Raw genomic sequence first — 27,023 nt, 5'->3', positions numbered from 1 at the left:
AGTTGCCTTTGGATAGAATAAAATGAGCAGTAGACATGAAATTACATTTTGGTGCAAGGATGTATCAGATACGTAAATGGTTACATGGGCTTCCTGATGAATCAAGTGAATCCACCATATGTAATGGCCTCTACTGCATTAGTGCAGCTGCTGCACTGATGGGGCTGAGTGCCAACTACATTATGTAAGGCAAATACAGACACTCTAATAATCAGAATACATCCAGAATTCATTTTAGTTTCCTTTAAATAACCTATTTATAGCAGTCCACCTTTTACATTTTGTCAAAAGAGTTTCTAAATTTACTATGGATGTCAAGTTTGGTTTATTTAAACCTTTCCTCAACTATCTTTTCTCAAGTGTATTCATTAGGACTATTATAATGTGCTGGGGGGCTGCATCATATGCTTTAGATTCCAACCTGTCTTTTTTAGTGCAATTTCACCTTTCATTCTACTTAGTGGAATTTATCTAACTGCTCAGCCACCCCTCACAGCAAGGGTTAATTGCATGCTGAGGCTAACCTCGTAAGAATTATAAGCTTAAAATGAAAGAAAAGTTCACACTCAGCAAAGGCAACTTGGTGAACCCAATCCAACAAGAGAAAGTGGAATACTTTTCTGCCTTGATTTATACCATCTTTCTTTGTAATAGCCATTGCTTGACATTGTAGATACTGGTGGATGCGTGTGTGTGTGTGTGTGAGTGTGTCTGTGTGTCTGTGTGTGTGTGTGTGTGTGTGTGTGTGTGTGAGAGAGAGAGAGAGATACACTTTGAAAATATGGAATATATTCAGTACTGAATAACTTGACAAATGACAGCCAATGTCATTTTTCTTTAGTCTTCACATCAAAAGCAAATGTGAACTGTGTTCTTAACAAAGGGAGGTAGGAAAGAAGGAAGGAAAAAGCCAGAGAATTGGTGACTGAAAAATAGGAGCAAGACTCTTGTATGCATTTGTGCTCCTTTCCTCCCATTTTTCTGACCTATTTTGTGAGTAATGATTGGCTTTTCACACCCGGAGACTACAAAACCCTGGAGTGAGGTCCAGCCTGCAGAATTAAGTGCAAGTATCTAAGCTGTTCATCCATTAGGAGCTGACATTTTCTTCACCTTGGTTAATCCTTGTTTCATGATCGAGGTAGGAGGTTTCAACACTAGTAATGAGATTTGTATGCATTCACATTGCTTCACATAGATAAACGGAAGTCATACATATGTTAAAATATATATTGAGTGCTGAAGTGCAACAACCACCAAGTTCCTTTTCTACGTGGAAGCTAATGTATGTTCTCTTAGATAAAATGTCCCCAGTTTCTTAGAAAGTACTTTTACTGAATTACTACTGTATTAGCATGGCCATTTCCAGATATGAATCCATCCTTCAGAGCAGATCTACAACCCCACACTTCTTTAAAGATGTGCAATCTGCATTTAGAAAAAGATAGGCACCTCTTGCAGAAGGATGGAAGAAATCGTTAATATAGGAGGTTTTCCATAATAGCAATAACCTAAAATTTGGAAGTTTAAGATCCCAATTCACAGCTTTCCACCTACCAGTGTAATGGGAGCTGGCAACCAGTGAAAAACTGAGATTATTTCCTTAATAATTTTTCATATAGATTGGGAATGATTCAAGGAGGGGAACCAAGACTTGTCAGTTGCATACCCACAATACTAAAGTAAGTGTTTAGCACATCGTAGGTCATTATTAACTATCATTGAATCAAACTGAATTTGTTAACACTCAGCACAAACATTCTTTTTCAACTCCAAATAACTTAAAATACTTTCATCTCTTGTGGACATATTTCCATCTAGCCAATGAAATTTTATTTCGGAGAGAGAGAATAAATTATACTGAAACTTTCTTTCAAATGGAATTAAATTTACTTCACAAAATTATTATTCTTGAACCTGAGCATTCTACCAAGGGTAACCCTAAGAAGAAGGAAAAATACCACAGCATCCTTGAATACACATCTAAAACTCAAATCATCTAGTCAAATAGGACCATGTAGAGATGGATGTTCTGACTAAAGAATACTGTAGTATTTTTTCTTAGGAAGTAGGAATCTAATTACCTTCAAGTTTCTCACATTTGAACCATACTATAAATAAGTTGTGTCCAAGTACAGAAAAACCAACAATATTTTATTTATAATCTTATTTTTAGCTTTCAAACTACAAATTCTGGTTCTAGAGTTGTTTAAAAGTCATGGGTTTTATAGATGCTCATATGTAAATTAATCTGTGTTTGCTTTTTTTGTTTTCTTCTCCATAGAATGGTCCTCCTCATAAATACAGAACAGATCATTGCATGAAAAATATAAGATCTTGCATTTTTTTCCCTCGTTCTCTCTTAAAAATCTATTTCTAATATTGCATTCCCCATTGGACTACTTCATAAGAGTATGAGGGAAAAAGAAAAAAAATTAATAAAAGAGAGACAAAATAGACTGGATCTCACCACTAGTAGTCACCATAAAAATCTCAAAGTATAACAGAATTCTTACAAAATTTTCCTAGACCAGTTCTTTAGGGAATTGAGATCTCCTATGAAAAATATGGCAATCGGGGAAGGGAGAGACGAGATGTGGGAAAATAGTGCAGCAAAAACAGGTTCTGAGGAATACACATAATTTTGTCTGCTTTAGATCACAATAGAATTTTTAATAAATAAATTTCTTTTCTTTTTTGTTTTTTTTGTAAAGACACTTTTTTGAAACAGTAGATTTAGCCCAGTCATTTGTGTCATTTTTAATAAACTGTCTTTTTTTTATTGTTTTTCTGTAACTCTGTTTTAGATTTGAGTCTCTTGTACATTGTCTTTAGAGTTCATTCGGATCAATAACGGTTCATGCACTGAACTGTGTATTGAATTTATTGTGTTAACGGTTGTTGTGTGGTTGAAGGGAGATTTGTAAGAGTTATAATGATTCAGGTGCTCATGCTCAATAGCAGGCATGGGCAGGTGGCTCTCCATAGGTGTGTCCCCTGCAATCTCATCATCCACATTAATGATTTCAACAGTCCTTGTTGGGGCATGATGGTTTTGCCGATGGTGCTGCTTCCTCATCTTGTAGAAGATTACCAGCATCACTGCTGCCATGAGTGTGATGGCCACAAAACACCCAATGATGATTTTGGTCGTCTTCATGACCTCATCGATTCCTGGGATCCCACTATTTATATCAGTCACTGGGATGGTGAATGTCTTTTCTGTGGACCTTGTGCTCTGTGGCATAAGAGAGGTGGTCACGTTGGTGGTCTCCCAGTCGATCACTGGAGTGGGACCCACATTGTTATCTGTGGTCCGCGCCTCATCCTGAGAAGGTTCCATAGTCTCTACTGTTACGGTTGAAAAGTAAGAGAAGGGAGTAGTGGTTGCTGCAGTAACATTCAGGGTGGCTGAAGCAGTAGTGTTTCCAACGGAATTACTCACCATACATGTGTACATGCCTGTATCTTGCACGGTTACATTCGTGAAGTTTAACGTACCATCGCTGAGCACAGCTATCCGCACTTTGTATGCCCCATGCGTCATAATTGTTCCATTTGGAGTAATCCAAGATACAGACGTCAGTGATGTGGAGGCCCGACATTTCAGCTCAGCTGCCATGCCTTCAGTGACATTGAGGTCTGCAGGGGGCTCCACGATCACTGGGGCATAGCATGTGAAGTAATTCTGGTCAAGCTCCCCAATGTACCTCCCTTTTAGATTGGGAGGAGTGTTACACCGGGCACAACAAGCTGTATTGGAGGGAGCCATGTCTTTTATCCACCAGCTGAGCCACAGTATGTCACAGTTACAGTTCCAAGGGTTGTGATGTAAGTGTATCCGCTCTAGATGGTGCAGGGGTGTGAAGAGGTCATGAGGCAGTAACGTTAGATTGTTGTGTGCCAGGTTGATCTCCACTAGTGATTGAAGGTTATCAAAGGCATTTCTTTCAATCACTTGAATCTGGGACTGTATCATCCACAGTTTTTGAAGGTGCATCAACCCCTGGAAAGAACCAGGCCTAATGGCAGATAAATGATTCCCAGAAAGATCTAACTCATCTAGTTTTATGAGTGGTGTGAGGTTAGGGATTTCCCGGAGGTTGCACATGGCAAGGTTCAAATACCTCAAGTTGGACAGACCTTCAAAGGCACCTTCTGAGATGTATGAAAGTCTTTTCAATTCCCCCAAGTCTAATCGGCGCAAAGAAGGAATCCTGTTGAAAGCATAAGAAGGGATGCTCTCAATGGGGTTATTTCGCAACCAGAGCTCCTTCAGTTTAGACAAATATACAAAAGCCCCATTTGGGATGGTAGTAAGACGATTGTCAAAGAGTTCCAGAGTGTTGAGGTTGGCCAGACCATTGAAGGCCCCAATTTCAATGGTTCTAATATGGTTCCTACTCAACTGTAGGATTTCCAGGTGCCTCAAGTGCTTGAAGCTGTTCACTTTGATGATCTGGATTTGGTTCTCATGAAGGTTCAGCAGCCGTGTGTTGGTGGAGATGCCATCTGGAACCTCACGCAGGTTCTTGCGAACGCAAATCACCTTGCTGAACTGGTTGCTGCAGGAGCACACAGAAGGGCAGGTCTGAGCCCGCACCAAACCAGCCACCACCAGAAGCTGAAGAGCCAGCAGCACCACAAGCAGGGGGTCAAATAGGGCCCTGTTAAACCTAGGACCTATCATTATCTGCTGTGGATGTAAGGTCATCTTGTTCAACATTCATAATTTATCTGGTGTTGGTCCTTCTGGAGTTCAAACAGTCTGCAAAACAATAAGAACAAGAAAAGATAATTAGATCTACTCCAAATATCTTTCTGCAGAAATGTTAGCGATTTAGTGTATTAATCTAAAGTCATCATTTCTCAGACTAAAAAATAAACAGATAAACAAACAAATAAATAATATATCCCTTGTTAAGCTATATGGCTCATATCGATGGGAAAATGTTCCTATGGTCCAAATTTAGGAGCCATCATAGCCTACATTCCACCAGATGTATAATCACAGAGCATATCACTGAAGTCAAGGGCCCTTACTAACATGGTGTTTACCAGTCTAGTGTGACCCTAATGCATGAAGACATATTTGATAAACTCCACCATTGTTTCAATGTCCAAACCAGATTGGGAAAGTTTAGAAAATAGGATTGTGTGGATATATCCAACAAATTAAAAGCTCTTTTGTAAGTTAAATCATTTCCAATGAAAGATTATTTTCAATCATAGAAAAAAATACTATGACAGTACTGTTATGTCTTGTGTCCTTAATTTTACTGTTTTTAAGACTATTTGTTGGAAGGAAAATAAAAAATCACTTTCTGCATTTCTTCTAGCACATAAAGGACTTCCAAATGAGCTTGTGCTGTTACCCAGTATATGCCCCCACTCAACTGGCTTATTGTGGACTGGGCACCTCTGTGATAACTTCACCCCAAGTTCTCATCTCAGTAAACAGTGTCTCTACTATGAACCTCTTGGAAATAAAAATGCGAGGGGGAGAGGGGCTCACTACATTTCAATTCAAAAAGGCACTAATTTAGTACTTATCATGTGTCACTTTGGGCAAGTTACTCATTCTTTTTATTACTCAACCCACTCTCCTAACCTGAAAAATGAGAATGATAATATTACACACCCCTTAGGGCTATTGTGAGGGTAAAATGGGTTATTACAGACAAAAAGACGTAGAATAATGCCTCTCACATTGTCAGAACTCAATAAATGTTAGATATTATTATTATTATTGTTTTGTAGTTGTTCTTAGCCAAACATTTTGCTAAATATTGGATATATAAAAATGAAGAATATAATTCTTACCCCTGAGAGACAGATAGGTAAATAGATTACTTACAATGACATATGTTCATTGCTACAAGACAATACCACATTGGCACAAGAGCACTATCATCAGAGCAACTTAAGCTGCACTGGGAAATTGAGAATGGGGCTTGTTTCCCAAGAGGAGGGTCATCTAATCTAGGTTTTGTAGGAGTTACTAAAGAAAGGAAAGAAGGGAATTTTAGCAAAAGGATCAATCTGATCCTTTAAGGACACATGAAAAATGCAAGAACAACCAGGAACAGCAAAATGTTCCCTACTGCAGAAGAATGGAAGGCCCGGAAGACAGAGTGGGAAAGGGAGCTGGGATTAGATCAGGGCTAGACTGTTAAGAGCTGGTTATATCAAACTCAAGAGCCTCCACTTTCTCTCCTCTCAAGAGCAGGCAACATCTTGTTTTTAGAAAGGAATGCTAACATAAGATTTGTTATGAAAAATGGTAATGTTGGGCTGATACTGGAGAAAGAAGAACTACGGAAGAAACCAGTGGCAAAAAGGATAATGAGGAAGATCTCCCAGTTGTTCCAAGTGAGCCTTGGAGAGAAGCCAATGCAAGAGAGCGATCCAGTTTCCAGGGTAACGCTTCCTTCTCCACCCCCAGAGGGCTTGAGGAAGAAGGGCTGTCTCTTCTTTGGGAAATAACCCTCCTGCTGGTGGTGAGGTCCACAGTGATGAATAGTTCCATTTACAGAGCATGCACAAGATGGAGAAAAGGTTTTGTTCCATCAACAAAAGATGCGCTCTTCAGGAAAAGCAGTGTCATTAGCAACTCTTAAATATATATCCACAGTCATGAACCCACCGAAAGGAACCCTGATTGCAGGAAGGTGATGTTTAAAGTGCTTGATTGCTTTTTGGCTTCAGAGGCTCATTTTTGTCTCCACTGCAGTGGCAGAGAAACTTGACTAGCAGGTTCTAAGTTAACACTTCTTTACCTGTCCTTCCCAGGCTAACCACCTTGCTTCCTTCCTCAGAACTGACACAGCTCTTGGTAACTTTGCACACCATGGGGTATTGTGATTCTTTGCTTCTGGACCTGTTTCCTCCATTAGCTTGCAAACTCTGAGAATAGAGGCCATTTCTGATAGTCTCCTCTTAGCCTACTGCCTACTGCCAATATCTGACATCCTTGTAGGCAAAGCACTAAATAAAATGATGGTGAAAATGTGCAAAAAAGTAAATATATAATTACAAGTCTTTGCATATGAAGTCAGACAGTTAAGTTTAAGAACTCATCCTAGAAAAAGTGCCACATACCTCATTGCTGAACATCACTATGGTCACCTTTGAAGTACTCCCCTGGGAAGCTAATGGACCGATGCCAGCATCAAGTCCACCTTTCAAAGCACTTTTTCTAGGATGAGATTTGAACTTAATTGTTCAACTGTACAATGACAGCTCTGATGGTCATTCTAGAAAAAGAGTTCCAAAATGGCTCTGAAGTGTGGACTAGGTGCTGGTGTCGGTGCATAGCTTCCCAAAGGGAGCAATTCAGAGGTGATTGTAGTCATGTTCAGCAATGGGGTTTGTAGCACTTTTTCTAGGATGAGTTCATGAACTTAATTGACCTCATCTATCACAATATGTTCTAATGTATTAATCATGCCTTTTTATTTTCTGTATTTCCTGATGTTTTGACATCTGGGGCCTTGCTGATCCTGGAGAGAATGCCCGTGGCAGCCTCCCTTTCTACTATTCTTAGAATCATACATAGTAAAGGACTTGCCTATAAGCATGACTTTCTTTACAAGTCAGCTAACCCAAAACTCATACTCAAGCCACCCCCATTACCAGATTCTCACAGGGCTCTTACACTCTGACCACTGTCCCAGGTCCTCCTCCCTCCAGGTTTAGGTACTGGCAACATGGGACAGCCCCTACGTCCCAGAGCCTGACAAAATTATTCCAGCTACCTAATCATCAGCCTGCTCACCTCCATCTTCCCTTAAAACCCAAATAAAAGCTTTTTTATGCATTTCCTCTCACTTCTACCTCCTGATTGAACTTGTTGCTTCCCAGGGTTGCCCCTGAATGCTGTGTCATGCCCCCTCCACTAGAAAGCTATGAATAAAAATCTATTTATTCAATGCAGTCAACTCCTGATCAGCATTATGATTCCTGAATAATAACAAAACCTATACTTTAAAACAATTCATCCCAGAGCAGCAGGGCCCAGCTCATCAATGAATCCTGTTCATATGTTTCATATCTACCCCATCCTTGTATGGTGACAACAATGGGCTTAGAGTAGGCTTCATACTCTGCATCACAGTAAAAGTAAACTTTCATTGTAAATTTAAGCATAGCCTTAAATAAACCTTTTCAAATTCCAGTGTCAACAGAAATCTATCTAAATTTCTAGTGATCACAAGAATCTCCATTGGAGATTTCTTATTTGAGCGATTTAATGTAGTTTTATGGATATCCCTGCAACACATTTCTCAAGGTTTTTAGACATGTTTAAAAATAGCATATACAATTCCTGATGCACAAGTCAATTAACGTCTTTAGGGTTGGAGTTTCAGGGCCCTACTCCTCCATTCCTGTTCCTATCCCCCACACCAAGACCCTACTTCAAATTCTGGGGTTGCTGGCAACACACGTTGATATAACTGGCACAGAATGTAGATAATTCCTTGCTCTGCTATTTCCTACTATTTTTTGTCTGTATGTTCTTTTAGAGTCTTTTTTTTTTTTAATTTCAGATTAACATGAGTATACAAAGGTTTAGATTACACTGTTTTTGTTCCTAAGGTAAAGTTCAAGTTGTAGCTGAGCCTTTCACCAAGGGGGCACGCTGAATACCTGACATTGTGCACCTTAGGTGAGAACCTGCCAATCACCCCCCTCATCCTCTTTCCCCTTTTCTTTCTATTATTTTTTAATATGATATAGTAAAGACAGACATGTCTAGTGGTTAAGAGAGAAGGCTGTAATGGGACACTTCCAGAGTTCATGTTTCTGCTTGAAACTCAGTGACCTTAAACTTGGAAAAGTTACTTTACTTCTCTGTACTTTCTTCATTTTCCCATCTGTGAACACCAGTGTTATCTACTCTAAAGGCCTTTGTTGGGACTGTTACTTACACATACTAATGCATATGTAAAGTTACTAGTTCATAACAAGTAACACAGAATAAATATTTGAGATAAAAATAAAATGAAGGAACACTTCATTCTTCCTCTTCTATAAGGTAGAAAAAAATAATAACATCTCTTATTCAAAGTTGTGGTTAACAAATAACTGGCATGATCTGGAACACACCATATGTAAAACATGCAAACCTAATATATTGCTTTTAATTACAGGATATATGCGTCTCTCCTTTTTCAAATGCCCAGTCTAGTTTTTATTTTCTACTTCTTGCTTTCTTCAAGATCTTAGTGCTATTGCAATTAATGAGATTTCCTATAAATCAGTCATAAGTAATGATTTGTGAATTATAGCCAGTTCCAAGTTAACTTACAACCTCCAACAAATAATGCTTGGTGTGTGAATTGAATTGACCCAACTACTATCAATAATAGCCTTTCTACTTTAAAATCTAAATTGTGTTACATCAAAAGCCCCACACACTTCAACATCTCTTTTATGTTTTTATCACATCAAAAGAAAATCAGTTGAAAAGTATGCACTATCCATTACCATGCCATCTGACAGCATTTATTTACAAATGGATTTGTGTGGGTTTAGAATTAAACTGTAATACTTTTAACCTCATCCCAGAGGATAGCTGAATTTGTCAATAGACCTTCCTTCCCTCCCTACCCATCCCTCAGTGCACTAAGGACCTGTGCAATGTGAGGCACAGGAGCAACTGTAGGTGAAGGAGGCAATTGACAGGCTCTATTAAGCACAGTATCATCACTAGAAAGGCTGGCTTAGAAGTAGTTCTTGAAAGTGAGGTAGGAGAAAGAAGAATCCAGTTCCCCCAACACACTCACATCCCAATAAAGTGAACCAAAACCACTTAGCTCCAGCCTGGACCCTGAAACCCCAACCACACTTATTACATCAACATGACTTTGCTGTTCTGCTGCCTTTTTTAGCATCTCTTTCCTCTTCTGGGACTCTCTTGCTGAAATAAATGATGCCATTGACCTTTACAAGGACTTCCCCAAAGATCCATCAACTCTTTGATGTAACACCTCAATAGCTATCTGTGTTGAGACTCGATGAATCTCTTGTGTCACCTTGCTGTTTCCCCCAATCATGGGTTGTTACCTCATAATTCTTACATAATCCTAATCAGATTTCCACATTGAAAAGCCATCCTAAAATGGAACTTCCATTTAAATTCTGACATAATCTTCATTGCATCCCTCACAAACATTTGTTAGGTTGTGCCTACCATAGCAGAGTCTAAACTAAGCCCCCTACCTTATGAATAGGTTGTATCAGTGATATTTTGGAAATTGAATTTTTGCAAAACTCAAAGTATATTATTCATTTAAAATGTGTTTGGATAATGTATCTGTTCCCCACTCCAAAACAAAAAAATATATGTTACTGCCTGCCCAACCTCCTACCTCCTTGCTCTTTACCAAAAAAAAAATTTGTTAGGAAAATTCACTCTTATCCACAGAACAAACAAAAAAATAAAAAAAGGAAAATACTATATTATCTTGCTTTAAGAGAGGATGACCTAGCATTGAAAAGTAAAGAGATAAAATAGATAAACCATTGGCCAGACTAACGAGGAATAGAAAAGTAAAATCTCTAGTAACCTCAATCAGAAATGATAAAGGGCAAATAACAACTGATCCCACAGAGATACAAGAGATCATCTCTGAATACTACCAGAAACTCTATGCCCAGAAATTTGACAATGTGAAAAAAATGGATCAATATTTGGAATCACACCTTCTCCCTAGACTCAGCCAGGAAGAAATAGAGCTCCTGAACAGACCAATTTCAAGCACTGAGATCAAAGAAACAATAAAAAACCTTCCAACCAAAAAATGCCCTGGTCCAGATGGCTTCACTCCAGAATTCTATCAAACCTTCAAGGAAGATCTTATTCCTGTACTGCAGAAATTATTCCAAAAAATTGAGGAAGAAGGAATCTTCCCCAACACATTGTATGAAGCAAACATCACCCTGATACCAAAACCAGGAAAAGACCCAAACAAAAAGGAGAATTTCAGACCCATCTCACTCATGAATATAGACACAAAAATTCTCAACAAAATCCTAGTCAATAGATTACAGCTCATCATCAAAAAAGTCATTCATCATGATCAAGTAGGCTTCATCCCAGGGATGCAAGGCTGGTTCAACATACGCAAGTCTATAAACGTTATCCACCATATTAACAGAGGCAAAAATAAAGATCACATGATCCTCTCAATAGATGCAGAAAAAGCATTTGATAAAATCCAGCATCTTTTCTAATTAGAACACTGAAGAGTGTAGGCATAGGTGGCACATTTCTAAAACTGATTGAAACTATCTATGACAAACCCACAGCCAATATTTTACTGAATGGAGTAAAACTAAAAGCTTTTCCTCTTAGAACTGGAACCAGACAAGGTTGTCCTCTGTCACCTTTACTATTCAACGTAGTGCTGGAAGTTCTAGCCAATACAATTAGGCAAGACAAGGAAATAAAGGGAATCCAAATGGGAGCAGAGGAGGTCAAACCCTCCCTCTTTGCTGACGACATGATCTTATACTTAGAGAACCCCAAAGACTCAACCACAAGACTCCTAGAAGTCATCAAAAAATACAGTAATGTTTCAGGATATAAAATCAATGTCCACAAGTCAGTAGCCTTTGTATACACCAATAACAGTCAAGATGAGAAGCTAATTAAGGACACAACTCCCTTCACCATAGTTTCAAAGAAAATGAAACACCTAGGAATATACCTAACGAAGGAGGTGAAGGACCTCTATAAAGAAAACTATGAAATCCTCAGAAAGGAAATAGCAGAGGATATTAACAAATGGAAGAACATACCATGCTCATGGATGGGAAGAATCAACATTGTTAAAATGTCTATACTTCCCAAAGCAATCTACCTATTCAATGCCATTCCTATCAAAATACCAACATGGTACTTTCAAGATTTGGAAAAAATGATTCTGCATTTTGTATGGAACCGGAAAAAACCCCGTATAGCTAAGGTAGTTCTCTGTAACAAAAATAAAGCTGGGGGCATCAGCATACCAGATTTTAGTCTGTACTACAAAGCCATAGTGCTCAAGACAGCATGGTACTGGCACAAAAACAGAGACATAGACACTTGGAATCGAATTGAAAACCAAGAAATGAAACTAACATTTTACAACCACCTAATCTTTGATAAACCAAACAAGAACATACCTTGGGGGAAAGACTCCCTATTCAATAAATGGTGTTGGGAGAACTGGATGTCTACATGTAAAAGACTGAAACTGGACCCACACCTTTCCCCATTCACAAAAATTGATTCAAGATGGATAAAGGACTTAAATTTAAGGCATGAAACAATAAAAATCCTCCAAGAAAGCATAGGAAAAACACTGGAAGATATTGGCCTGGGGAAAGACTTCATGAAGAAGACTGCCATGGCAATTGCAACAACAACAAAAATAAACAAATGGGACTTCATTAAACTGAAAAGCTTCTGTACAGCTAAGGAGACAATAACCAAAGCAAAGAGACAACCTACACAATGGGAAAGGATATTTGCATATTTTCAATCACACAAAAGCTTGATAACTAGGATCTATAGAGAACTCAAATGAATTCACATGAAAAAAGCCAACAATCCCATATATCAATGGGCAAGAGACATGAATAGAACTTTCTCTAAAGATGACAGACGAATGGCTAACAAACACATGAAAAAATGTTCATCATCACTATATATTAGAGAAATGCAAATCAAAACAACCCTGAGATATCATCTAACCCCAGTGAGAATGGCCCACATCACAAAATCTCAAAACTGCAGATGCTGGCGTGGATGTGGAGAGAAGGGAACACTTTTAAACTGCTGGTGGGACTGCAAACTAGTACAACCTTTCTGGAAGGAAATATGGAGAAACCTCAAAGCATTCAAGCTAGACCTCCCATTTGATCCTGCAATCCCATTACTGGGCATCTACCCAGAAGGAAAGAAATCCTTTTATCATAAGGATACTTATACTAGACTGTTTATTGCAGCTCAATTTACAATCGCCAAAATGTGGAAACAACCTAAATGCCCACCAACCCAGGAATGGATTAACAAGCTGTGGTATATGTATACCATGGAATACTATTCAGCCATTAAAAAAATGGAGACTTTACATCCTTCGTATTAACCTGGATGGACGTGGAAGACATTATTCTTAGTAAATCATGACAAGAATGGAGAAGCATGAATCCTATGTACTCAATTTTGATATGAGGACAATTAATGACAATTATGGTTATGGGGGGGAAACAGAAAGAGGGAAGGAGGGAGGGGGGTGGGGCCTTGGTGTGTGTCACACTTTCTGGGGGCAAGACATGATTGCAAGAGGGACTTTACCTAACAATTGCAATCAGTGTAACCTGGCTTATTGTACCCTCAATGAATCCCCAACAATAAAAAAAAAAAAAGTTCTTCAGAATTAACTAATAAATCCAAAAAAAAAAAAAAAAGAAAAGTAAAGAGAATTTGAGTTAACCTAGGAGTATGAAAACTTTTTCCATAAAAGGCCAGATAGGATAGTATTTTAGGCTTTGAAGACCACATGGTCTCTACTTGCAACTATTCAGTTCTGCCACTGTTGAGAAAAGGTAAACAAATAGTTGTGGCTGTGCTCCAATAATACTATTTATGGGAACAGAAATTTGAATTTCATATGATTGTTATGTGTTTCAAAATATTTTTTTCACTAATCATTTAAAAATTCAAAATCCCTCATTGTCTACAGAGCACCCCAAAATAGGTGGTAGATCGACTTACAGACTGTAGCTTGCTGAGCTCTTGTTTAAGCAAACCCTAGTAGTGATACTCCTATCTCCAGAGACTAGTTATGCCCAGACATGTGACACAATTAGGCCAATGAGATCTGAGGAAATATTAGCTGAGGGTCCTGTGTATTGTTTTTCTCCCACTAATAAGAAGAAAAACATGCCAAAGAATTAATTCCAGATGTTGTTGGGAGTGTAAGATGCTGAGAGCTGCTGCAGCCATCTTGTGGCCAAGAGGGGAGGCAGCCTGAAGGCAAAGCTGATAATGACAAAGAAGGAAAAAATTGAACTATGGAAAGAATTTACATCTTTGATGTTTTGGACAAGCAGTTGAATTAATGAACCCCATGTACCCTGTAACTATTTTTCCTCTGGACGTTCTCATTATGTAAGATAATTCCTTACACTATGAACATGTAATTTTTTTTCTGGGTACATGTGATTAAAGCTATCCGAATACATTTATATTCTTCTCTCTCCTCTCAATCTCTCTCCCCTTTCCCCTTGCCAATAACAAAGAAAATAACAAATAAGACAATGGAAATATTCTGATTTCTTATTTTCTTAGACCATTATAAATCTGAAACCATCCGAAGAAAGCAAATTAAGGTAAGGCAACAGAATTTTCTTACAAGGAAGTTGCCAAAGCTCATTCCCCACCATGGTAAGATATTTTTCTGTTACACAAACATTTGTCTGGATATCTCTGGGTTTTAAACAATGCTAGAATATGCAGGAAAAAGAAAAACAACAAATTAAATAACATTACCAAAGATAATGAGTTACCAAAGATAACTCACCTCTTCAAATCAAATTTATTTTACAAATATAACCAATTTACTTTATTTTCCTCCATTTTAAATCCACTCTGGCAAACCTGTTAAGCTTTCTCCACCCCTTATGAAGGAATATGTAGTTCTGCAGATTTCAGGACAAAGAAAAATTTTGTAAACATGCCCAGGGCTGACCCACTAGGTAATTGTAACGGAAATGCTATAACATTTAAATGGTTGTAACCCAGGGACTCAACCTGTCAAATCTACAGGCAGCTGTTTGGTTAAACACAGTATCTTTGCAACGTGTCTAGAAAATATTGGAATTTTAAAAACGGAGATTTAAGGCAGAAAAAAAACCTGGTTCTCCATGTTTATTTTTATAGAAGACTTACCTGGCTTATAGCAGAAGACGATACATGCTTAATGTTCAGAAGTGCCAACATTACAGTATCATTAAATGAGAAGGAGTGACTACAGAAAACTATGTATTAAAACAGATAAGGAAAAAAATCCTGTGACTGCAGCCCACATGGTCCCATGCTCTGAAGAGTGTAATAAGGATTAGAAAGCACTAAATTTACCATTACTTCTAGAACTTTACAAACTTATTGGAGCTATAAGTTACAGACACATATGCATATATAAAATTAAACAGCACATACATGTATCTAGATACTGATGCAAATCAGTGTATGAATATTTAAATGCTGTAAAGAATTGTAGGAAATTAATAGAGACATAGCTAACCAGAAAGAGTTTTAAGAGAGTAGTTGGGATTTTATGTGAGTTGTAAAGAGACTTGCATTAAGACAGAGTGGTGTGGAAGAGGTAAAAGCTTATTCATAAAAGCAGAGGGGTGAGTGCTAAATACAGTAAGTAAGTTGATCACCCACCAGACCGTAACAAGCTGGTCAACATATGGAACTCAGCCGACTGTACTGACACATACATGTGGTGCATGTCTGGTCTATAAAAATTAGGTCAACTTAAGGAGGTGGTCAATGCAGGATAGTGGTCAACTATGGAAATTCTATAGGAATAACAAAGCAAACTTAATGAAAGCAGAAGGCTTACAATGTAACATTTAGATAGCTAAACTAGCTAGGTCAATTGAGGGGCATTGCAAGCTTGCAAGAAGAGTTTAAATTTATTTCCATAAAGAAACTTAAGAAGAAACTTGAGAAAGGGAAGGGAATGATGAGAGTATTGTTGTAGAAAGTTTTTGCCCTTGTGTGTTAAAATAATTAGAGAGAGAAGGCCAGTTGATGGGAAAGTAAGTGACTTTAATAACTGACATCCCTAACGTTGCTTCAGAACTGAATGGAACTGGTCCTCAATCTGATTATCTGACCACTGAAACGTGTATAGGTCCAAATTAATCTGCAATAGTTAAAATGCTGTAGAGCACGAAATACCAATGAGGACAGAATTAGCTTCTGCAAATGGTCATGTTAAAAAATATTAGTGTACCCAAAGCGGCAGCATATCATTTTGGAAACACTGTGATGCATAAGTCAAGAAAAGAGGCATCTCTGACCTCCGGTGCTGCTCCTGTCCACGCTGTAAGTTGCACGCAAAGAACTACTCATGCACTTTGCGTTTTAGTCCTCTAACTTGGAATGCTGCTGAAGTCTAGGAAGAATGCCCCATCTATATTAGCAAGACCTCATGGAACAAAACCAGATTTAGAGTGAAATGGCTTTGTATAGGGGATTAGCTCTGTTTTACTAACTGTTCCATCTTTAGTAAACTGGCCCTCAATGAACTGCACCTCCCTAAGCGGGAACGATGATAACGACATCATTAATAAATAGACTTTTGAGGATTAGATGAATTAAATGGCATAGCATAGACTGAAAGCAAATCGCTAATCCTGCCTCTGCCCCTCCACAAATGCCACTATCACACACCCAGTTACTTAAGGCAAAACTGTAAGACTGTTGGGACATATCTTTTCCTGTGTTTTTATCAAACACAGCACTATTCTTTTGGTTCTAGTTCAAAAATGTAACCTGGATGGATCAACTTTTACCTCACTGTCTCTTTGTAGATGAAGTCACCTTCGTTTCTAACTTGGACCACTGAAATACTCTTTTACTGGATTCTCTACTTTTATATGTATGGCTGCCTTTCTGCAATTAATTCTTTACAGAGCATTTAGGCTAAATTTTGAAAATATAAATACGTTCATGTCATTCTTCAGTTGAAATATTCCTCTTAGCTTCATATTCTTTTAAAACAAAATGCAAACTGTAGTGGTCTCCAAGACATGATCAGACCCTCCCTACTTCTCCCATCTTGCAACTTTTGTTCACCCTCCTCTCTTTTCAGCCCCTGGCATTTCTTCCTTCCTCAGATGCAAGCTTGTTCTTCCCTTAGAACCTTTGTACTAGGATTCCCTCTGCCTGCCGTGTAAGTCCTTTGATTTTTGCATGGTTGGTTTTTCTTGTCATTTAGGACTCACTTTAAATTCTTCTCAGAAAGTTCTTTTTGATCGCCCAACAAAAAGTAGCCCCTCTATTCAGTTTAATAAATGATCATATTTAATTTTCATCACAGTACTTATCACCACTTGCTATTTTCTCTTGTACCTGGATGTTCATTTTCTTACAGTCCATCTCACCTCAGTGGAATGTTAATTTAATGGAGTGGAAGAAACTTCTCTTCCATATTCAGCAGTATTCATCTATAAAAGCACTCATTAAACATTTGTTAAATAAGTGAATGAATGCTGAAGCAGACAAAAGTAGGCTGCAGACAGTCAAGGCTGTAAACCAGTCGAGGACCCATATGAGGTTATACTGACCAATTGATCCCTAGCACCGGTAAAACCTCATTCACATCATAAGGAAAGTTATCAATTTCTGGAATGATGTCTTCCCAGTTCTTAGCTATTTTCGTAGAAATCTTCCCAGCAAAGAAGAGTTAGGAACAACAAAGTGGTTTAAGGAACACTTTACCATCTCCTTCCTCTCTGTCCATGTTTTCGGGGCGAGGGTAAGCTGGACAGTAAAGGGGCAGAAGTTTCCTATTTCGGTCCATTCTTAGTCCTAGCAGCCCTGTCTTATGTTTGACCGAACAATGCCCTCTGCTGTATGTGCCTAAAATGACACGATTTGCCTTGAAAATGTCTACATGGAGGGTGCATAAATTGGTTTCAGGATTTGCTTCTTCACATTTTCATATACTTTAGAACTAGGGAATTTTGACTTAGCTTTTGGGTCACTCTATGGGACCAGACTATTTTACAATAGAGAATGAAAATTCCCACAGTAAGCAAGTCAAATGCCTTTTAAAATGGAAGGGTCTCTGCATTACCGCATGCTTGTTTCAGAAACTTATTGTAACTATCTATTTAAAAATCCATGTGTGGAAAAGATCTCCTAATTTACTGTCACAGTCTAAAGCGGCCAGGTAGAATAGACAAAGGATTGGGGGAGGCACTTGGCAGCTCCAACCTCGTCTTAGCAACAAAAAGTCAAGTCTACTTCATGCAAAAAATCAGAGCTAGAAATGCAGTCACAACTTGGCAGAGTTAAAAATAAAATTAATCTGTTTTTTTATTCCTGTTTGTTTATCTTGTCCCAATGCAGGTGAGCTAGGCATGCCTACCATGAGGTTTCAGGCTGTTTGTGAATCCTTTTGATCATGTTCACTTTTTGAACTTGATTATTTATGAAAATATGAAATACAGATGATTGACATGTTTCTTAAATTCTAGGGTGAGATTTAGGATGCTAAGAGGGTATGTTTGTATTTTTATGACAGCCATTTGCTTTAGGGAAATGTGCCACCAAAGAAAACTTCAGAACTCAAGCTCCATGTACAGCTTGACATCTCACTCTTCAGGTAAAGAAATCAGAGTGCGCCGATTATTAGAAAATGCCTGTTTGTAATAATACCTGCATTCTCCATTTGCATTAATATTTTTGAGTCTGAAGCCTTACCAATGTATTAAAACTGTCTTTTCCCCTCAATTCATTTTTTTTCTTCTTGCTCAGAATCAGGGGCCATTGAATGATTAATACATGTTATTCCTAGTCTTCAAAATCAATCTTTTCTTTTTATACTTTTTCCTTGGAAGATTCTTAAAGGAACACTTTGCAAACTTAGTGCAACAATGCACAGAAACTTAGAGAATCACACACAGTTCAAGAAAAAGAACCCACCACTAGCTCTCCAGTGCCCGTGAAGTAAGCCTAAGTCCCTTACTGCCTCTACCCACTAGATGCCAGTAGCACCTTCAGTTATGGCAATCTACAGTGTCTCCAGACATTGCCAGATGTCCCCTGGGGGGTGAAATTGTCCTCTTGAAAACCACTGCCTTAGTGTGACATGCAAGGCGCTCCGTGATGCTATGCCATACTGCTTTTCCAGACGAGTCTCCCACTGTTCTCTAGTACAGTCTAGGCTGCAGTCTGTTCTCAACTCTAAAAATATTCCCTCTACTTTTCCTCTTCAGGGCTTTGCTCCTTCTTCCTTTTACCTTGATTTTTCTATCAAAATTCTACCAAATCAGAGGCAATTGTACAATAACTATTTCTACGAAGAATTCATTGGCCTCCCTGATCGGTATTAATTCATCTGTCTCCAAACTGTCAGTAAAGCCAGAATGACAGCACTTATCAAATCTGTGTTTGAATGCAAATGCCTGGGAACATGCTCATCCTATTTAATCAGAAGTCCCTTAAAGGCAGGAAGTGGATCATGTCTAGGCATCCAGTAAATATTTGCTTATTGAATTACTGAATATTTTCCTTAAATTAATTCATAGTCAGAAATCAAGTTATAAGCTAATTTTATAAAAACAGACAATGTACAGATAAAAATGGTATGCAAGTTACTATACATGGTAAATGGAGGACCAATAGTAACTTCTTGCTATTCCCTACATATAAGCAAACACAAACTTGTAAGTGAATTGATATTATGAAAATGTGAATTATTAAAAAATCAGCATGTAAATAGGTGATTCAAAACAATGGTTTCAGGAATAAAACCTGTTCCTTCCTAGCAGTAAGCTATACCCTAAATACCACATCCAGAGTACCTAATATATCTAGTATACTCAATGTATCTTATTAAATATAATGAGGAAAAAAAGTATGAATAAATGACCTTAACAAAAAAATTGATTGTTGCAGATTGTCAGCTACTTACATAACTAAACAGACTCTAATAGCATCTAGAGACATTTCAAACATCAGAGATACAAATTTTATAGTGCCATCTGTGAAACTACCTGGAATTGGGTACCCTGATTTTTATACGCTACTGTTTTCAGGATAAATGAGTTAACATAGAGAGAAAGAATTCGAACGGGGTCTTGTACATAATCAATACCATATGACCACTTGTTGTTGTTTTTATTGTAATTGTTACTTGTATAGTCCTGGTGATAGCTAAACTCCCTATATGGAGAATAATTGATACTCTGACTATTATAATTTACTGCTAAAGCAATTTGATTTGCACAATCAAATTCTCCTAGTTTTATTTCCTTTCAATAACCTTATTTAAATATGATTTGCTTTTCCATGACATTGTATAATACAATCCAGAAGTTTTTAGGAAGTTTACTAGTGAGTTTCAAATCATTTGTGAATCTCCTGAAAGTAAATGCAAATTGTTTACATGTGATTATATATTTTTATGGAAATGTTATTCATTAGTCTTATTATCACATTCTAAAGGATATTTATGACTCCAAAAAAGTTTAAGTTCTACACAAAAAGACTGACAGACTGAAGCGCTTGAAGGGCACATGACAGTTCTAGCTACAAAGTAGCAAATTGGCATTCTGCTGTAAATGTCGATTTCTCAGGTATTTAATAAATTTGCAATCTTCTCACAATGAGCTACCAAAATCAAGTTTATGAGAGTAAAATACTGAAAAACCAAACCCAGTCTTTAGTAAATTCTTGTAAATAAATGCCCCCCAGGAAGGGTGCTTGGAAACAGTCTTCTCCAATGACAACAATCTTCGCCACACACCTTAAACCCTGGTACACAGATGGCATTTTGTTATGCCACGTCGTTTCTTAATGGAATTTGTGGTACTGTAAGAATCAGAATGCAGAATGATAAAATAAGGTTCCAAGCTTCCTCAACAGAGAAGAAATGGGACTTTCTGTGTTCCAGAATTATCCTTCAATGTTCTATGGTTTATCCCTCAAAGGAAAATTTACTGATGCATTCATTAATGCATTTACGCGTATATCTCTTAGGTTGTTTTAGGTGATAGTGACTGATGTCAAAGGAGAAAACATCATGCTTACATTAGTGGAGTAACAAATCCAGATAGGAATAAGTAAGGAAAAATATTCCATGAAAACAAATACAACCTAACCCAAATAAGAAACCCCCAACCTCCCCCCGCCCAACCCAAACGTAATGATGGAGAGATGTTAAATTGCAGGAACTGGACACACACTTCAGACTCTTAGGATGCATAATAGGCTGATTCTCTCTAAGCTTTCAGTTTGAAAAGAGAGAATAGAAAAAATACAATAAAAAACATGGAACATCTCAAATGATGTTTAATTAAAATATGGAAAATTATCTTCCTCCTCGTGACATTCTCCTGTCGGCTTACACAGAAACTAATGGTCATTCTTTCATTTACTTTTTTTTACTTGTAAATTGATTTTCCTCTCTCTTTTTCTCTATTTTTCTGTCTAGGTTAATAACAATGCAAGCAACTAAAAAAAGCTCCTGAAAAATCTAACAAGCCCAACTGAAACATAAGTCCTTGGCAAGGCAGGCAGAGAAGGATTTGATTTCAGAAAGTTGGTAATGCAGTTAATAGCCTTGCTTCCCAGGCATCCTTGGGATTGATGACTGGCTGGAAGGAATGGATAGCCATTAACCCCCAACTGCTCATTAATCCTTGGGAAATGCCCCATGCCAAGGTCATCAAGGCCTGTATAGGTTGAAATACACAAAGCAACAATAGCACCCCAAAGGCATATGGATTTTCATAATGAGTAATGCAATTTAACTTACCACGCAAAACAATCTAAAGAGAATAAATACCATGTAGTTGGAGTCATTCAGATTTTGAAATCACCCTCCAACATTTTACCAAGTGCTTACATCCTTGCTCATTATTAAACAGAACAAACTCCTAATTTCCTAGAAAGTAACAATACACACACACACACACACACACACCCTCCAGGCAAAGCACTAAAGTCTGGGATTCATTTTATAATAAGGGTACTGAGAAAGAATTTCTAAGTCATTTCAGCTCTAATTATGTATGAATCTATGAATACCTTCTAACAGTGTACCTACCAAGGAACTCCTTCAATTCAGTAACTCCCCATCATTGATCATTGGAAACAGGGTGCTGAGACCAGCCTAGCATAAACACACTCGGATGCCAAGGTGTTACACTTAGTGAGTGTGTGATTGTGGGGATATGGCCCAGGTATTCAGAGAGAACCAGTGACATCTGAGCAGTCAGTGGAGGCTATGTAGACGTGGGATCTAACAGGATATGTAGATTTGGCTAAGCAAAAGGTGCAGCATTCTGAGAGAAAGAAAAACATAGGAAAAACTGCATTACTTTCCTTTACTAATGTTTTTTGAGTGTCTGCTAAGTGTCAAGTACAGTGTTCACTCCTTGACACGTAGGGCCAAGTGTCTCTCATCAAGAATCCCACAATGCAGCGTAATTCACAGGTGAGTAAACAGGAATTATAATGCAGCGGAGAGTGCTAAAGAAATCCTTGTCTCTGTTCTATAGCAAACTAAGGAGCATACAGTGACAGAGAGAAGAGAGAGAGACAGAAAAGAGAAAGAGCCAAGCACAGTGATGGGGGGTTGTAGTCCCAGCCACACGGGAAGCCTGAGGATTGCTTAACCCCAGTAGTTTAAGTCCAGCCTGGGAAACACAGTGAGAACCCATTTCTAAATAACAATAATAATAACAATAAAGAAAAGGAAAAGAGCTTGTTTGAAAATAGGCACATTTTGGGGGGAATGCACAGAAGTAAACGCAAGCACAGGCAGATTCGGCACGAGCTGACTTGTGTAGGATAGATTTCAGTCTAGGAATCTATACTGAAAATCAGTGGGATAGAAGGTAGAATAAGCAAAATAGCACCAGGTTGTAAAAAATAGAATAATGCAGACTCCATAGTAAGGCAGGGGAGGAACTGTAGGGACTTGATTTTTCTTTTTGTTAGAAGGGAACAGAAAAATGAGAAGAGTATTTAAGGAAACTCAAGCTTGCAATAGTATAGAAAATGTACATGACAGAATGAAATGATAAATTCATTCAATAATCAAGTTATAAAATAATGATGGCCTGGACTAGGCCCTGATGTTTATCTATAATGTGTGCTGATGTAACATTATGATTTTCACATCTGTGCTCTGGAATCCTTAATCTGTGAGATGCATTTTATGTTTTACCAGCTCCCTTGATTCTTGACCTGTCACTGGCTGCCCTGACTGCTGCCGCTTGCACGGTCCCTAAAACTTTAGAGTAAGTCCCTCACTGACAGTGGCTCCCTCTGAGTATCTCTGAGCACCTGCCTTCCAGTTTTCAGTATGACTTAAGAGTTTAATAAATTCACCAAAATGACCCACAAAAACCTGATAAGGAAACTCTCTTTAATTGCGTCTGTGTTTATGAGATCAGAGCAAAGGGAGGAAACAGAGTAGACTCTGTGATTTCCAGGCAACGTCATTTAATCAGAATGCAGATAACAGGGATGGCCTCCTAATTGGAACTGGAAACTGGTTTCACGTAACCTCAACACTGTTAACATTGCATAATGAGGAAACCTTGGTGATGACATGTAAGATAATGGAAATGACTGGAATCAGTGATTTCTGTGTTTCCTCCTAATGACTACAAAAGAGGGAATTATTCAGCAAATGCAGACATTTGGAAATTGGATTCTTGGTTATTTATTTACTGAAGGTAGTCCTCCTTTTGCTTTGTGCTGTGTTCACCATAGCTCATACATACTGGAACCAAGTTCTCTTTTTTTTGCACAATTCCTGTCTTTGCTCTTAGTTACCATGGAATCTTGCAAAATGAGGATTCAATTCCAATGTGAACAAGCTTCAGTTAACACAGCACCATGCAAAGTGAGAACTCCCTGAAATTTCTTGTATCAATTTTGCCTACAGTGCATAATTTGTAAAAAAAAAAAAAAAAAAAAAATCCATGAAAAAAAATTTTAAATGTATATGAAAAGCAATAATGAACTGGGTCTCCATAGTATCTTCATGGGATGAGAATGTAAAAAGCCTGTCTATGCCCCAATGTAAGCCATTAGTTTACTTTTTCCTTGATTTCGATGATGAAAATTACCTTTTGGTTATTTCTCTCACCATCTGTCTTTATTCTCTAAAGGATGCATTTTAGAAAGAATAATCCAATTGTAAAAGCACTATGCTGACAGTCTGATTCTAATATGGATAATTGTAGATGCTGGGTGACAATAATGCAAGTCACTCAAACTTTCTGTACTGCCTGCAAAATGGAGATAGAATATATGTTCCTTCTATGCCAAAGTCACTCTAGAGAGATAAATTTAAATGAAAAATCAGAGTGAAATCCACAAACTGAGGGCAAGTGATCATATGATTGTCACTTGAAAGGAGATGGGGATTCAAGCAAACTCCGAGATCGGGGGTGGGAAACAATTCAGCCTACCATCTTTTTTTTTATAAATAAAGTTTTATTAGAATACTCATTAGTGTATGCATCATTATTGGCTGCTTTCAAGTTAAAGTCTAGACCTAAATAGTTGTGAAAGACTCTATAGATTGCAAAGCTTAAAATATTTACTCCCCAGGCCCCCAAGAGAAAAAGCTTGCTGACCTGTTCTAGGGCCTCCAGAGAAGCTCCTGTTCTTACCCACTCTGTTCAACCACAAGGCTACTGAAATGATCTATTGATGAGGGCATGGAAGAAAAATACTAACACTTCTATTTATAACTAATTTTCATCTAAGAAATAAAAAAATTAAGCTTCACTAATTTGGCAATGGTGCCACGTGTTACATAACATGTATGAGGAATCCAAAATGAGAGCAGAAGTTCCGCACAGAGGGGTTGCCTATGGCACCAGGACGTGCTTACGGGCTTTCAGCACATCACGCCATACTGCTATTTCTGTGTGTCTGGCTAACTGGCTTTAGGAATTATAGTATTCAGCGTTTACTAACCTAACTCTCACAACATAGGCCAAATAGCTTAAAATTATTGTTTCAAAGACAACAGACATGAATATTCTTATAATAAGACAAATATGGCATGCAACAGCAAAAAAGGGAGAGCTAACATTTTATCTCCAACATGAGGTCTTTGGAGCCACAAAATTGTTGGCTTTCTAAAGCGTTCATCCTGTGTGTGCATGTGGGCACTTGAGCGTATGTGCGACTAATCACTCTTGTGAGTAATCACATCTCATCCTCGCTCCCTTCCCGCACTTTCTCATCCTAGTAATTCCTCTGAATTCACTAGGTGTTCACTAATATCTCTCACTGATAACTGGATTTTTTGTTTTGTTCTGTTTTTTTCTCCTCACCTCATCCCTTTTTTCTAATCAGCAACACTTAGGTATAGTGTTGTACAAAATCAATGCCTATCTATCCCTGGGATAGAGAATTATATTTCTTTTTTGTTGTTGTTGGGGATTCATTGAGGGTACACAGAAGCAGCTTACATTGATTGCTTTTGTTAGATAAGGACCCTCTTATAGAGAATTATATTTCCGCATGTTCCCTTTAGATCCTGGGAGAATGACCTGGAAAGGGGTCTGAGAACTATCCCCCATTACCTCTTTTTTCCTCCTTCCCTACTAAAAGCGTCTTCTTCTAATATTCATTAGAAATATGAGTTAATATTTGCTAAATTTTAACCTAAAGCTCATGAACTTGGGACTTAATGCCAGGTGTGATGGCTCATGTCTGTAATCCTAGCACTCTGGGAGGCTGAGGCATGTGGATCCCTTGAACTCAGGAATGTGAGACCAGCCTGAGCAAGAGTGTGACTCCAACTCTTCTAAAAATAGAAAAATTAGTCAGACATTGTGGCCCATGCCTATAGTCCCAGCTACTCAGGAGGTTGAGGCAGGAGGATCTCCTAAACCCAGAAATTTGAGGTTGCAGTGAAGACAGGCTGATACCATGGCACTCTAGCCTGGGCAACAGAGTGAGACTCTTTCTAGTAAAAACAAAAATGTTAAGAAGGTTAATAAAAATAATGGACTTCAGAATTTTAATTATAACAGGGTCCTGGAAAACTAAGTAAACTCCAACTTCCTCATTCACTCTGGGTAGATCTCAGTAACAACTCTGAAGCTCCCTTTTCCAAATGTACATGATGGGTGTGATACTATCTGTCTTTCCTTTCTCATTGTTATCATGATAGCTTGAGATAGTTTATGAATTATGAATTAATTTTAAAATATAAGTATTAGATTGACTTTGAAGAGTGACTTTTTTTTTTTTTTTTTTACTTCGAATCCATACTAAATGCAAAACAAATCAGAAAGTTTGGGAGAAGGAGAGGGAGAGATGAAAAGACAGTGAGCTTTCCGCATGGCAGGCACCAAGGAACTTATGTACACAATTTATTGACTCTTCCCTCACAACAACCCCATGAAAGAAGAACCATTATCCCTGTTAGACAGAAGAGGCCCTTGATGCTCTATAAATTTATCATTTACCCCAAATCACATAATTAGTAACTGATCCTAATTTTGCCCAAATCTATCCTTTTTAAGCACCATACTGTATAAGGTAACAGTTCTCCTAGCTTTGTTGCTTTGGATAAGTGAGTTATTCCTTTGGCAACTCATTTTCCTCATTTCTAGAGTATATAAAGGGAAACACTACTTCTATGAGGCCTGATGTACTAGGTGCATTACCATATCCTAACAGAGTCCCATTGTTCAGAACTGCTTATGTTTACTTTGTCTTTGAGAAACCAAGATAGAGCATTTAAGCACTATATTCAAGGCTTTCCAGCCACCCTGTATTGGGGGCTGAACTTGGAGCTACCAGGTCCAGATTCCTTTTCCCTCCACACACTGTCTAGCAGTGAATTTTGTGGGGTTAACTGAGACAATCTTAGGCAGAGTACATAGGGAAATATCTTTTGCATGGTAGGTACTCAATATGTAGTATATTTTGCCTTTCTTAAATACATTTTTATGTTCTTTTGGAATATGATCAGCCCAATATTTTTATGCCCCAGAATGAATGTAAAGACTCCAGAGAAGCAACAAAGTGGGCTAAATAAATCATGGGAAAGTCACGACTGGGCATGAAGGTGGACCATAACACATAACCTGCAGGCTTTCAACTGGCACCCAAGAGCCTCTCTTTACCAACATGTGCTACCCTTAATACACTTCACTCTCAATTCTTTCATTTTTGAAGAAAAACATTTCTAGCTAATAACACAATTACACTTAAGTATCAGAGCTCATTTTAGTATTATTAT

At 38.0% G+C, this 27,023-nt stretch overlaps 1 protein-coding gene across 6 annotated transcripts in view; it reads right to left on the bottom strand.

Moving 5' to 3' along the window:
- Window positions 1–2,138: 2,138 nt before the first annotated feature.
- The window catches only part of LRRC4C (leucine rich repeat containing 4C), a 1,324,260-nt gene continuing 1,299,375 nt past the window's right edge, over window positions 2,139–27,023 (bottom strand). For all 6 annotated transcript variants that reach the window (XM_053560150.1, XM_053560156.1, XM_053560152.1 and 3 more), the window contains one exon: window positions 2,139–4,768. In XM_053560150.1, the coding sequence (XP_053416125.1) occupies window positions 2,804–4,726 (1,923 nt within the window). In that variant the 5' untranslated portion in view covers window positions 4,727–4,768 and the 3' untranslated portion in view covers window positions 2,139–2,803. The remainder of the gene's footprint in view (window positions 4,769–27,023) is intronic.

This window comes from Nycticebus coucang, chromosome 14 (assembly GCF_027406575.1).
Source record: "Nycticebus coucang isolate mNycCou1 chromosome 14, mNycCou1.pri, whole genome shotgun sequence".
Classification (NCBI taxonomy): domain Eukaryota; kingdom Metazoa; phylum Chordata; class Mammalia; order Primates; family Lorisidae; genus Nycticebus; species Nycticebus coucang.
This window is presented reverse-complemented; position numbering and strand designations above follow the sequence as displayed.